The following is a 15,333-nucleotide window of genomic DNA, read 5'->3' as shown; positions in this document are numbered from 1 at the left end:
AGTAACACAGAAAGAGAACTGGACAGGAAATAGAACGTGTCGATCAGTTAGTAACACAGAGAGAACTGGACAGGAAACAGAACGTGTGGATCAGTTAGTAACACAGAGAGAACTGGACAGGAAACAGAACGTGTGGATCAGTTAGTAACACAGAGAGAGACCTGGACAGGAAACAGAACGTTCAGTTAGTAACACAGAGAGAACTGGACAGGAAACAGAACGTGTGGATCAGTTAGTAACACAGAGAGAACTGGACAGGAAACAGAACGTGTGGATCAGTTAGTAACACAGAGAGAGAACTGGACAGGAAACAGAACGTGTGGATCAGTTAGTAACACAGAGAGAGAACTGGACAGGAAACAGAACGTGTGGTTCAGTTAGTAACACAGAGAGAGAACTGGACAGGAAACAGAACGTGTGGATCAGTTAGTAACACAGAAAGAGAACTGGACAGGAAACAGAACGTGTCGATCAGTTAGTAACACAGAGAGAACTGGACAGGAAACAGAACGTGTGGATCAGTTAGTAACACAGAGAGAACTGGACAGGAAACAGAACGTGTGGATCAGTTAGTAACACAGAGAGAGACCTGGACAGGAAACAGAACGTTCAGTTAGTAACACAGAGAGAACTGGACAGGAAACAGAACGTGTGGTTCAGTTAGTAACACAGAGAGAGAACTGGACAGGAAACAGAACGTGTCGATCAGTTAGTAACACAGAGAGAACTGGACAGGAAACAGAACGTGTGGATCAGTTAGTAACACAGAGAGAGAACTGGACAGGAAACAGAACGTGTGGATCAGTTAGTAACACAGAGAGAGAACTGGACAGGAAACAGAACGTGTGGATCAGTTAGTAACACAGAGAGAACTGGACAGGAAACAGAACGTGTGGATCAGTTAGTAACACAGAGAGAGAACTGGACAGGAAACAGAACGTGTGTTTCAGTTAGTAACACAGAGAGAACTGGACAGGAAACAGAACGTGTGGATCAGTTAGTAACACAGAGAGAACTGGACAGGAAACAGAACGTGTGGATCAGTTAGTAACACAGAGAGAACTGGACAGGAAACAGAACGTGTGGATCAGTTAGTAACACAGAGAGAACTGGACAGGAAACAGAACGTGTGGATCAGTTAGTAACACAGAGAGAGACCTGGACAGGAAACAGAACGTTCAGTTAGTAACACAGAGAGAACTGGACAGGAAACAGAACGTGTGGATCAGTTAGTAACACAGAGAGAACTGGACAGGAAACAGAACGTGTGGATCAGTTAGTAACACAGAGAGAGAACTGGACAGGAAACAGAACGTGTGGATCAGTTAGTAACACAGAGAGAGAACTGGACAGGAAACAGAACGTGTGGTTCAGTTAGTAACACAGAGAGAGAACTGGACAGGAAACATAACGTGTGGATCAGTTAGTAACACAGAAAGAGAACTGGACAGGAAACAGAACGTGTGGATCAGTTAGTAACACAGAGAGAGAACTGGACAGGAAACAGAACGTGTGGATCAGTTAGTAACACAGAGAGAACTGGACAGGAAACAGAACGTGTGGATCAGTTAGTAACACAGAGAGAGAACTGGACAGGAAACAGAACGTGTGTTTCAGTTAGTAACACAGAGAGAACTGGACAGGAAACAGAACGTGTGGATCAGTTAGTAACACAGAGAGAACTGGACAGGAAACAGAACGTGTGGATCAGTTAGTAACACAGAGAGAACTGGACAGGAAACAGAACGTGTGGATCAGTTAGTAACACAGAGAGAACTGGACAGGAAACAGAACGTGTGGATCAGTTAGTAACACAGAGAGAGACCTGGACAGGAAACAGAACGTTCAGTTAGTAACACAGAGAGAACTGGACAGGAAACAGAACGTGTGGATCAGTTAGTAACACAGAGAGAACTGGACAGGAAACAGAACGTGTGGATCAGTTAGTAACACAGAGAGAGAACTGGACAGGAAACAGAACGTGTGGATCAGTTAGTAACACAGAGAGAGAACTGGACAGGAAACAGAACGTGTGGTTCAGTTAGTAACACAGAGAGAGAACTGGACAGGAAACAGAACGTGTGGATCAGTTAGTAACACAGAAAGAGAACTGGACAGGAAACAGAACGTGTCGATCAGTTAGTAACACAGAGAGAACTGGACAGGAAACAGAACGTGTGGATCAGTTAGTAACACAGAGAGAACTGGACAGGAAACAGAACGTGTGGATCAGTTAGTAACACAGAGAGAGAACTGGACAGGAAACAGAACGTGTGGATCAGTTAGTAACACAGAGAGAGACCTGGACAGGAAACAGAACGTTCAGTTAGTAACACAGAGAGAACTGGACAGGAAACAGAACGTGTGGATCAGTTAGTAACACAGAGAGAACTGGACAGGAAACAGAACGTGTGGATCAGTTAGTAACACAGAGAGAGAACTGGACAGGAAACAGAACGTGTGGATCAGTTAGTAACACAGAGAGAGAACTGGACAGGAAACAGAACGTGTGGTTCAGTTAGTAACACAGAGAGAGAACTGGACAGGAAACAGAACGTGTGGATCAGTTAGTAACACAGAAAGAGAACTGGACAGGAAACAGAACGTGTCGATCAGTTAGTAACACAGAGAGAACTGGACAGGAAACAGAACGTGTGGATCAGTTAGTAACACAGAGAGAGAACTGGACAGGAAACAGAACGTGTGGATCAGTTAGTAACACAGAGAGAGAACTGGACAGGAAACAGAACGTGTGGATCAGTTAGTAACACAGAGAGAACTGGACAGGAAACAGAACGTGTGGATCAGTTAGTAACACAGAGAGAGAACTGGACAGGAAACAGAACGTGTGTTTCAGTTAGTAACACAGAGAGAACTGGACAGGAAACAGAACGTGTGGATCAGTTAGTAACACAGAGAGAACTGGACAGGAAACAGAACGTGTGGATCAGTTAGTAACACAGAGAGAACTGGACAGGAAACAGAACGTGTGGATCAGTTAGTAACACAGAGAGAACTGGACAGGAAACAGAACATGTGGATCAGTTAGTAACACAGAGAGAGACCTGGACAGGAAACAGAACGTTCAGTTAGTAACACAGAGAGAACTGGACAGGAAACAGAACGTGTGGATCAGTTAGTAACACAGAGAGAACTGGACAGGAAACAGAACGTGTGGATCAGTTAGTAACACAGAGAGAGAACTGGACAGGAAACAGAACGTGTGGATCAGTTAGTAACACAGAGAGAGAACTGGACAGGAAACAGAACGTGTGGTTCAGTTAGTAACACAGAGAGAGAACTGGACAGGAAACAGAACGTGTGGATCAGTTAGTAACACAGAAAGAGAACTGGACAGGAAACAGAACGTGTCGATCAGTTAGTAACACAGAGAGAACTGGACAGGAAACAGAACGTGTGGATCAGTTAGTAACACAGAGAGAACTGGACAGGAAACAGAACGTGTGGATCAGTTAGTAACACAGAGAGAGAACTGGACAGGAAACAGAACGTGTGGATCAGTTAGTAACACAGAGAGAACTGGACAGGAAACAGAACGTGTGGATCAGTTAGTAACACAGAGAGAGAACTGGACAGGAAACAGAACGTGTGTTTCAGTTAGTAACACAGAGAGAACTGGACAGGAAACAGAACGTGTGGATCAGTTAGTAACACAGAGAGAACTGGACAGGAAACAGAACGTGTGGATCAGTTAGTAACACAGAGAGAACTGGACAGGAAACAGAACGTGTGGATCAGTTAGTAACACAGAGAGAGAACTGGACAGGAAACAGAACGTGTGTTTCAGTTAGTAACACAGAGAGAACTGGACAGGAAACAGAACGTGTGGATCAGTTAGTAACACAGAGAGAACTGGACAGGAAACAGAACGTGTGGATCAGTTAGTAACACAGAGAGAACTGGACAGGAAACAGAACGTGTGGATCAGTTAGTAACACAGAGAGAACTGGACAGGAAACAGAACATGTGGATCAGTTAGTAACACAGAGAGAGACCTGGACAGGAAACAGAACGTTCAGTTAGTAACACAGAGAGAACTGGACAGGAAACAGAACGTGTGGATCAGTTAGTAACACAGAGAGAACTGGACAGGAAACAGAACGTGTGGATCAGTTAGTAACACAGAGAGAACTGGACAGGAAACAGAACATGTGGATCAGTTAGTAACACAGAGAGAGACCTGGACAGGAAACAGAACGTTCAGTTAGTAACACAGAGAGAACTGGACAGGAAACAGAACGTGTGGATCAGTTAGTAACACAGAGAGAACTGGACAGGAAACAGAACGTGTGGATCAGTTAGTAACACAGAGAGAGAACTGGACAGGAAACAGAACGTGTGGATCAGTTAGTAACACAGAGAGAGAACTGGACAGGAAACAGAACGTGTGGTTCAGTTAGTAACACAGAGAGAGAACTGGACAGGAAACAGAACGTGTGGATCAGTTAGTAACACAGAAAGAGAACTGGACAGGAAACAGAACGTGTCGATCAGTTAGTAACACAGAGAGAACTGGACAGGAAACAGAACGTGTGGATCAGTTAGTAACACAGAGAGAGAACTGGACAGGAAACAGAACGTGTGGATCAGTTAGTAACACAGAGAGAGAACTGGACAGGAAACAGAACGTGTGGATCAGTTAGTAACACAGAGAGAACTGGACAGGAAACAGAACGTGTGGATCAGTTAGTAACACAGAGAGAGAACTGGACAGGAAACAGAACGTGTGTTTCAGTTAGTAACACAGAGAGAACTGGACAGGAAACAGAACGTGTGGATCAGTTAGTAACACAGAGAGAACTGGACAGGAAACAGAACGTGTGGATCAGTTAGTAACACAGAGAGAACTGGACAGGAAACAGAACGTGTGGATCAGTTAGTAACACAGAGAGAACTGGACAGGAAACAGAACGTGTGGATCAGTTAGTAACACAGAGAGAGACCTGGACAGGAAACAGAACGTTCAGTTAGTAACACAGAGAGAACTGGACAGGAAACAGAACGTGTGGTTCAGTTAGTAACACAGAGAGAGAACTGGACAGGAAACAGAACGTGTCGATCAGTTAGTAACACAGAGAGAACTGGACAGGAAACAGAACGTGTGGATCAGTTAGTAACACAGAGAGAGAACTGGACAGGAAACAGAACGTGTGGATCAGTTAGTAACACAGAGAGAGAACTGGACAGGAAACAGAACGTTCAGTTAGTAACACAGAGAGAACTGGACAGGAAACAGAACGTGTGGATCAGTTAGTAACACAGAGAGAGAACTGGACAGGAAACAGAACGTGTGGATCAGTTAGTAACACAGAGAGAGAACTGGACAGGAAACAGAACGTGTCGATCAGTTAGTAACACAGAGAGAACTGGACAGGAAACAGAACGTGTGGATCAGTTAGTAACACAGAGAGAGAACTGGACAGGAAACAGAACGTGTGGATCAGTTAGTAACACAGAGAGAGACCTGGACAGGAAACAGAACGTGTGGATCAGTTAGTAACACAGAGAGAGAACTGGACAGGAAACAGAACGTGTGGATCAGTTAGTAACACAGAGAGAGACCTGGACAGGAAACAGAACGTGTGGATCAGTTAGTAACACAGAGAGAGACCTGGACAGGAAACAGAACGTGTGGATCAGTTAGTAACACAGAGAGAACTGGACAGGAAACAGAACGTGTGGATCAGTTAGTAACACAGAGAGAGAACTGGACAGGAAACAGAACGTGTGGATCAGTTAGTAACACAGAGAGAACTGGACAGGAAACAGAACGTGTGTTTCAGTTAGTAACACAGAGAGAACTGGACAGGAAACAGAACGTGTGTTTCAGTTAGTAACACAGAGAGAGAACTGGACAGGAAACAGAACGTGTGGATCAGTTAGTAACACAGAGAGAGAACTGGACAGGAAACAGAACGTTCAGTTAGTAACACAGAGAGAGACCTGGACAGGAAACAGAACGTTCAGTTAGTAACACAGAGAGAGAACTGGACAGGAAACAGAACGTGTGTTTCAGTTAGTAACACAGAGAGAGACCTGGACAGGAAACAGAACGTGTGGATCAGTTAGTAACACAGAGAGAACTGGACAGGAAACAGAACGTGTGTTTCAGTTAGTAACACAGAGAGAGAACTGGACAGGAAACAGAACGTGTGGATCAGTTAGTAACACAGAGAGAGAATTGGACGCATGAGACTCTCACTGAGTAACAGTGGGTGAAGCGACCACGTTAGGGGTTAAAGGTCAGGGTCCTACCTCCAGCTTGGCGTCGAGGTCGGCATCAGAAGCCACCACGTACTCATCCTCCTTCTTCCCTGTGGCCTTGATCAGAACCTGCTTCGTCTTCCAAAACGTCTTCTGCATGCGGGCCATGACCGAGCTGTCCTCGCCTAGCAACGCCCGGCCACCGCTCAGTACGTCACCTGCAAACCTGGAGGGGTGGTCAGGGTTTCCCCTAGATTACATCTCAGGCATCTTTTTTAACCGATTTAAGACTTTTAAAGACAGTGACTTAAGTAACGATTAGCTGCTTCATACCCGTCCATCTAATCTTCAGCTCTGTTCTGTTCCGTTGCATCAACACACAGCCTGAAATAGTGGAGATTGAGAACAGTGTGAATGTCAAGATGCGTATTGTTTAATCCCCATACTTAAAAGTGTAAGAAAGCCCATAGCTAGTTGGCAAGATACCAGAGGTCATTGTTGAGGTGGTTGTGGTGCAAAACGTCTTCAGTAGCCATGCACCCTAAATACAAAAGGGAGTGTGCACGCGCTTATTGACAGGTCACCTGCTGTGGCCGTGGTATTCAAATAAACAGGTGAAATGACTGTCCGTTACGGGGCGCGCGCAAGATGGCGGTCAGTGCAGATGCGCTTTTTTGGTTGCTGAAGGAATTATTTGATTTCTTCACCCAAATATGACCATCTGGTCATTTCTAAGGTCATAAAACCCGTCTGAATATTATTTAGTTTGTTTACCAAAGTAATTGATTACTTTCTGCAAGTTATTCACCTCTAAAACTCTTAAGTTAGCGACAACCCTAGTTTAGCTAGCTAGCTCAAAAACTAGCTTGTCTACATGGAAACTTCCAGAACAAGAACCAAAGGAAATGAATGGAGAAATCATCAGATGGACAATTAACAGATGGTATGGTCTTGGGTACTCCTCTTCAGAATGTAACTGTGGGTGGGAAATACTGTTGTGGGTGATGAAAACTTGAAGTGCACGGACAACAATGCTGACAATCTGCGCACATCCAGTCCCCAGGCTGTTACCTTACGACCCCGACACTCCAGTCAAGCCCCAGGGGAAAAAGGTGAGGGCAAGAGGGTATGTCACTTCCTGAGATGCAAAACAATATTGTGATGCTTTTGACAGCAAAGATAGATGAAAGGGCAGATGGCATGGTTAGAAGGAATACCATGAAAATGTATTTTATTAAAAGATACCAGCGCAGGTAGAACCTGAGGCAAAAGGTGAATGAGGCGCGCAGGTAGAACCTGAGGCAAAAGGTGAACGAGGTGGAGAGATACCAGCGCAGGTAGAACCTGAGGCAAAAGGTGAACGAGGAGGAGAGATACCAGCGCAGGTAGAACCTGAGGCAAAAGGTGAACGAGGAGGAGAGATACCAGCGCAGGTAGAACCTGAGGCAAAAGGTGAACGAGGAGGAGAGATACCAGCGCAGGTAGAACCTGAGGCAAAAGGTGAACGAGGAGGAGAGATACCAGCGCAGGTAGAACCTGAGGCAAAAGGTGAATGAGGCGCACAGGTAGAACCTGAGGCAAAAGGTGAACGAGGCAGAGAGATACCAGCGCAGGTAGAACCTGAGGCAAAAGGTGAACGAGGAGGAGAGATACCAGCGCAGGTAGAACCTGAGGCAAAAGGTGAACGAGGAGGAGAGATACCAGCACAGGTAGAACCTGAGGCAAAAGGTGAACGAGGAGGAGAGATACCAGCACAGGTAGAACCTGAGGCAAAAGGTGAACGAGGTGGAGAGATACCAGCGCAGGTAGAACCTGAGGCAAAAGGTGAACGAGGAGGAGAGATACCAGCGCAGGTAGAACCTGAGGCAAAAGGTGAATGAGGCGCACAGGTAGAACCTGAGGCAAAAGGTGAACGAGGCAGAGAGATACCAGCGCAGGTAGAACCTGAGGCAAAAGGTGAACGAGGAGGAGAGATACCAGCGCAGGTAGAACCTGAGGCAAAAGGTGAACGAGGAGGAGAGATACCAGCACAGGTAGAACCTGAGGCAAAAGGTGAACGAGGAGGAGAGATACCAGCACAGGTAGAACCTGAGGCAAAAGGTGAACGAGGTGGAGAGATACCAGCGCAGGTAGAACCTGAGGCAAAAGGTGAACGAGGCAGAGAGATACCAGCGCAGGTAGAACCTGATGCAAAAGGTGAACGAGGTGGAGAGATACCAGCGCAGGTAGAACCTGAGGCAAAAGGTGAACGAGGTGGAGAGATACCAGCGCAGGTAGAACCTGAGGCAAAAGGTGAACGAGGTGGAGACATACCAGCACAGGTAGAACCTGAGGCAAAAGGTGAACGAGGCGCGCAGGTAGAACCTGAGGCAAAAGGTGAACGAGGAGGAGAGATACCAGCGCAGGTAGAACCTGAGGCAAAAGGTGAACGAGGAGGAGAGATACCAGCGCAGGTAGAACCTGAGGCAAAAGGTGAACGAGGAGGAGAGATACCAGCGCAGGTAGAACCTGAGGCAAAGGTGAACGAGGAGGAGAGATACCAGCGCAGATAGAACCTGAGGCAAAAGGTGAACGAGGAGGAGAGATACCAGCGCAGATAGAACCTGAGGCAAAAGGTGAACGAGGAGGAGAGATACCAGCGCAGGTAGAACCTGAGGCAAAAGGTGAACGAGGAGGAGAGATACCAGCGCAGGTAGAACCTGAGGCAAAGGTGAACGAGGAGGAGAGATACCAGCGCAGGTAGAACCTGAGGCAAAGGTGAACGAGGAGGAGAGATACCAGCGCAGGTAGAACCTGAGGCAAAAGGTGAACGACGAGGAGAGATACCAGCGCAGGTAGAACCTGAGGCAAAAGGTGAACGACGAGGAGAGATACCAGCGCAGGTAGAACCTGAGGCAAAAGGTGAACGAGGAGGAGAGATACCAGCGCAGGTAGAACCTGAGGCAAAAGGTGAACGAGGAGGAGAGATACCAGCGCAGGTAGAACCTGAGGCAAAAGGTGAACGAGGAGGAGAGATACCAGCGCAGGTAGAACCTGAGGCAAAAGGTGAACGAGGAGGAGAGATACCAGCGCAGGTAGAACCTGAGGCAAAGGTGAACGAGGAGGAGAGATACCAGCGCAGGTAGAACCTGAGGCAAAAGGTGAACGAGGAGGAGAGATACCAGCGCAGATAGAACCTGAGGCAAAGGTGAACGAGGAGGAGAGATACCAGCGCAGGTAGAACCTGAGGCAAAGGTGAACGAGGAGGAGAGATACCAGCGCAGGTAGAACCTGAGGCAAAACGTGAACGACGAGGAGAGATACCAGCGCAGGTAGAACCTGAGGCAAAAGGTGAACGACGAGGAGAGATACCAGCGCAGGTAGAACCTGAGGCAAAAGGTGAACGAGGAGGAGAGATACCAGCGCAGGTAGAACCTGAGGCAAAAGGTGAACGAGGAGGAGAGATACCAGCGCAGATAGAACCTGAGGCAAAAGGTGAACGAGGAGGAGAGATACCAGCGCAGGTAGAACCTGAGGCAAAAGGTGAACGAGGAGGAGAGATACCAGCGCAGGTAGAACCTGAGGCAAAGGTGAACGAGGAGGAGAGATACCAGCGCAGGTAGAACCTGAGGCAAAAGGTGAACGAGGAGGAGAGATACCAGCGCAGATAGAACCTGAGGCAAAAGGTGAACGAGGAGGAGAGATACCAGCGCAGGTAGAACCTGAGGCAAAAGGTGAACGAGGAGGAGAGATACCAGCGCAGATAGAACCTGAGGCAAAGGTGAACGAGGAGGAGAGATACCAGCGCAGGTAGAACCTGAGGCAAAGGTGAACAAGGAGGAGAGATACCAGCGCAGGTAGAACCTGAGGCAAAAGGTGAACGACGAGGAGAGATACCAGCGCAGATAGAACCTGAGGCAAAAGGTGAACGAGGAGGAGAGATACCAGCGCAGATAGAACCTGAGGCAAAAGGTGAACGAGGAGGAGAGATACCAGCGCAGGTAGAACCTGAGGCAAAAGGTGAACGAGGAGGAGAGATACCAGCGCAGGTAGAACCTGAGGCAAAGGTGAACGAGGAGGAGAGATACCAGCGCAGGTAGAACCTGAGGCAAAGGTGAACGAGGAGGAGAGATACCAGCGCAGGTAGAACCTGAGGCAAAAGGTGAACGACGAGGAGAGATACCAGCGCAGGTAGAACCTGAGGCAAAAGGTGAACGACGAGGAGAGATACCAGCGCAGGTAGAACCTGAGGCAAAAGGTGAACGAGGAGGAGAGATACCAGCGCAGGTAGAACCTGAGGCAAAAGGTGAACGAGGAGGAGAGATACCAGCGCAGGTAGAACCTGAGGCAAAAGGTGAACGAGGAGGAGAGATACCAGCGCAGGTAGAACCTGAGGCAAAAGGTGAACGAGGAGGAGAGATACCAGCGCAGGTAGAACCTGAGGCAAAAGGTGAACGAGGAGGAGAGATACCAGCGCAGATAGAACCTGAGGCAAAAGGTGAACGAGGAGGAGAGATACCAGCGCAGGTAGAACCTGAGGCAAAAGGTGAACGAGGAGGAGAGATACCAGCGCAGATAGAACCTGAGGCAAAGGTGAACGAGGAGGAGAGATACCAGCGCAGGTAGAACCTGAGGCAAAGGTGAACGAGGAGGAGAGATACCAGCGCAGGTAGAACCTGAGGCAAAAGGTGAACGACGAGGAGAGATACCAGCGCAGGTAGAACCTGAGGCAAAAGGTGAACGACGAGGAGAGATACCAGCGCAGGTAGAACCTGAGGCAAAAGGTGAACGAGGAGGAGAGATACCAGCGCAGGTAGAACCTGAGGCAAAAGGTGAACGAGGAGGAGAGATACCAGCGCAGGTAGAACCTGAGGCAAAAGGTGAACGAGGAGGAGAGATACCAGCGCAGGTAGAACCTGAGGCAAAAGGTGAACGAGGAGGAGAGATACCAGCGCAGGTAGAACCTGAGGCAAAGGTGAACGAGGAGGAGAGATACCAGCGCAGGTAGAACCTGAGGCAAAAGGTGAACGAGGAGGAGAGATACCAGCGCAGATAGAACCTGAGGCAAAAGGTGAACGAGGAGGAGAGATACCAGCGCAGGTAGAACCTGAGGCAAAAGGTGAACGAGGAGGAGAGATACCAGCGCAGATAGAACCTGAGGCAAAGGTGAACGAGGAGGAGAGATACCAGCGCAGGTAGAACCTGAGGCAAAGGTGAACGAGGAGGAGAGATACCAGCGCAGGTAGAACCTGAGGCAAAAGGTGAACGACGAGGAGAGATACCAGCGCAGGTAGAACCTGAGGCAAAAGGTGAACGACGAGGAGAGATACCAGCGCAGGTAGAACCTGAGGCAAAAGGTGAACGAGGAGGAGAGATACCAGCGCAGGTAGAACCTGAGGCAAAAGGTGAACGAGGAGGAGAGATACCAGCGCAGATAGAACCTGAGGCAAAAGGTGAACGAGGAGGAGAGATACCAGCGCAGGTAGAACCTGAGGCAAAAGGTGAACGAGGAGGAGAGATACCAGCGCAGGTAGAACCTGAGGCAAAGGTGAACGAGGAGGAGAGATACCAGCGCAAATAGAACCTGAGGCAAAAGGTGAACGAGGAGGAGAGATACCAGCGCAGGTAGAACCTGAGGCAAAAGGTGAACGAGGCGGAGAGATACCAGCGCAGGTAGAACCTGAGGCTCCATGGAATTCCAGAGCTGGTGGGTGAGGACATCAAATGCAGAGTTGTTGACATCTGTGGAGCTGTCATTCTCAAATCAAAAGCCAAACTTCAGGACAATGTGGACATCGTTCATCGTTTGACTCAACGATCAAGACAAGAGTCATCCGGTTCACCAGCAGATCTACACAGGATCTTCTCTGGGGGCGAGCAAAGAACTGTGAGTTCCACATCAAGCAAAAAATGGAGGTTCACGAAGGATCTCTGCGGACACGGGAGAAACTGTGTCCGATGGTGTCTGGAGCTGGAAAGGCAGGGAGAAACTGTGTCCTATGGTGTCTGGAGCTGGAAAGGCAGGGAGAAACTGTGTCCGATGGTGTCTGGAGCTGGAAAGGCAGGGAGAAACTGTGTCCTATGGTGTCTGGAGCTGGAAAGGCAGGGAGAAACTGTGTCCTATGGTGTCTGCAGTGGAAAGGCAGGGAGAAACTGTGTCCGATGGTGTCTGGAGCTGGAAAGGCAGGGAGAAACTGTGTCCGATGGTGTCTGGAGCTGGAAAGGCAGGGAGAAACTGTGTCCTATGGTGTCTGGAGCTGGAAAGGCAGGGAGAAACTGTGTCCTATGGTGTCTGGAGCTGGAAAGGCAGGGAGAAACTGTGTCCTATGGTGTCTGGAGCTGGAAAGGCAGGGAGAAACTGTGTCCTATGGTGTCTGGAGCTGGAAAGGCAGGGAGAAACTGTGTCCTATGGTGTCTGCAGCTGGAAAGGCAGGGAGAAACTGTGTCCGATGGTGTCTGGAGCTGGAAAGGCAGGGAGAAACTGTGTCCGATGGTGTCTGCAGCTGGAAAGGCAGGGAGAAACTGTGTCCTATGGTGTCTGGAGCTGGAAAGGCAGGGAGAAACTGTGTCTGATGGTGTCTGGAGCTGGAAAGGCAGGGAGAAACTGTGTCCTATGGTGTCTGGAGCTGGAAAGGCAGGGAGAAAATGTGTCCGATGGTGTCTGGAGCTGGAAAGGCAGGGAGAAACTGTGTCCGATGGTGTCTGGAGCTGGAAAGGCAGGGAGAAACTGTGTCCGATGGTGTCTGGAGCTGGAAAGGCAGGGAGAAACTGTGTCCGATGGTGTCTGGAGCTGGAAAGGCAGGGAGAAAATGTGTCCGATGGTGTCTGGAGCTGGAAAGGCAGGGAGAAACTGTGTCCTATGGTGTCTGGAGCTGGAAAGGCAGGGAGAAACTGTGTCCGATGGTGTCTGGAGCTGGAAAGACAGGGAGAAACTGTGTCCTATGGTGTCTGGAGCTGGAAAGGCAGGGAGAAACTGTGTCCTATGGTGTCTGGAGCTGGAAAGGCAGGGAGAAACTGTGTCCTATGGTGTCTGGAGCTGGAAAGGCAGGGAGAAACTGTGTCCTATGGTGTCTGGAGCTGGAAAGGCAGGGAGAAACTGTGTCCTATGGTGTCTGGAGCTGGAAAGGCAGGGAGAAACTGTGTCTGATGGTGTCTGGAGCTGGAAAGGCAGGGAGAAACTGTGTCCTATGGTGTCTGGAGCTGGAAAGGCAGGGAGAAACTGTGTCCTATGGTGTCTGGAGCTGGAAAGGCAGGGAGAAACTGTGTCCTATGGTGTCTGGAGCTGGAAAGGCAGGGAGAAACTGTGTCCTATGGTGTCTGGAGCTGGAAAGGCAGGGAGAAACTGTGTCCTATGGTGTCTGGAGCTGGAAAGGCAGGGAGAAACTGTGTCCTATGGTGTCTGGAGCTGGAAAGGCAGGGAGAAACTGTGTCCTATGGTGGCTGCAGCTCAAAAGGGAAAACTGAATTTTATTATTTTTATACTTATAATAATGTCAGGGGTATTGGTGATTTAGTCAAACATACGGCTATTTTCCTGTACTGCAAACGGTTTAATGCAGACATTTACTTTCTACAAGAGACTTGTTCTTCTGATCAAGCTTTTGGGGAAAATCTATGGGGTGATGACATCATATGGCAACAACCACTCTGCAGATGGGGCATTTAAAGGGAAGGTCATCAAATCTCATTTTATTTGTCACATGCGCCGAATACAACAGGTGTAGGTAGACCTTACCGTGAAATGCTTACTTACAAGCCCTTAACCAACAATGCAGTTCAAGAAATAGAGTTAAGAAAATATTTACTAAATAAACTAAAGTTCAAAAAATTATAATAAGTAACACAATAAAATAACAACAACGAGGCTATATACAGGGTGTTACGGTACCGAGTCAATGTGGAGGCTATATACAGGGTGTTACGGTACAGAGTCAATGTGGAGGCTATATACAGGGTGTTACGGTACAGAGTCAATGTGGGGGCTATATACAGGGTGTTACGGTACAGAGTCAATGTGGAGGCTATATACAGGGTGTTACGGTACAGAGTCAATGTGGAGGCTATATACAGGGGGTACCGGTACAGAGTCAATGTGGAGGCTATATACAGGGGGTACCGGTACAGAGTCAATGTGGAGACTATATACAGGGGGTACCGGTACAGAGTCAATGTGGAGGCTACATACAGGGGGTACCGGTACAGAGTCAATGTGGAGGCTATATACAGGGGGTACCGGTACAGAGTCAATGTGGAGGCTATATACAGGGGGTACCGGTACAGAGTCAATGTGGAGGCTATATACAGGGGGTACCGGTACAGAGTCAATGTGGAGACTATATACAGGGGGTACCGGTACAGAGTCAATGTGGAGGCTATATACAGGGGGTACCGGTACAGAGTCAATGTGGAGGCTATATACAGGGGGTACCGGTACAGAGTCAATGTGGAGGCTAAAAACAGGGGGTACCGGTACAGAGTCAATGTGGAGGCTATATACAGGGGGTACCAGTACAGAGTCAATGTGGAGGCTATATACAGGGGGTACCGGTACAGAGTCAATGTGGAGACTATATACAGGGGGTACCGGTACAGAGTCAATGTGGAGACTATATACAGGGGGTATCGGTACAGAGTCAATGTGGAGGCCATATACAGGGGGTACCGGTACAGAGTCAATGTGGAGGCTATATACAGGGGTACCGGTACAGAGTCAATGTGGAGGCCATATACAGGGGGTACCGGTACAGAGTCAATGTGGAGGCTATATACAGGGGGTACCGGTACAGAGTCAATGTGCGGTATTACAGTTTAGTCAATGTCATTTGTACATGTAGGCGGGGGTAAAGTGACTATGCATAGATAATAAACAGCGAGTAGCAGCAGTGTGAGTGTGGGGGGGTGTGGGGGTCGGCCAATGAAAATAGTCTTGGTGGCCATTAGATGTTCAGGAGTCTTATGGCTTGGGGGTAGAAGCTGTTAAGGAGCCTTATGATCCTAGACTTGGCGCTTCGGTACCGCTTGCAATGTGGTAGCAGAGAGAACAGTCTATGACTTGGGTGACTGGAGTCTTTTTTGGGCCTTCCTCTGACACCGCCTGGTATAGAGGTCCTGGGTGTCAGGAAGCTTGGC

General features: G+C 48.5%; 1 protein-coding gene across 1 annotated transcript in view; it reads right to left on the bottom strand.

Annotated features, from left to right (window-relative positions):
* The window catches only part of LOC139532896 (islet cell autoantigen 1-like protein), a 55,062-nt gene that overhangs the window by 36,177 nt on the left and 3,552 nt on the right, over positions 1-15,333 (bottom strand). The window contains exons 2-3 of the mRNA XM_071331058.1: positions 6,559-6,609; positions 6,277-6,451 (exon numbers count right to left, since the gene is read on the bottom strand). Of these exons, the coding sequence (XP_071187159.1) occupies positions 6,277-6,451; positions 6,559-6,566 (183 nt within the window). The 5' untranslated portion in view covers positions 6,567-6,609. The remainder of the gene's footprint in view (positions 1-6,276; positions 6,452-6,558; positions 6,610-15,333) is intronic.

Source organism: Salvelinus alpinus, chromosome 10 (genome assembly GCF_045679555.1).
Source record: "Salvelinus alpinus chromosome 10, SLU_Salpinus.1, whole genome shotgun sequence".
Classification (NCBI taxonomy): Eukaryota; Metazoa; Chordata; class Actinopteri; order Salmoniformes; family Salmonidae; genus Salvelinus; species Salvelinus alpinus.
Note: the sequence above shows the minus strand (reverse complement) of the source record. Positions and strands in the feature narration are given on the sequence as shown.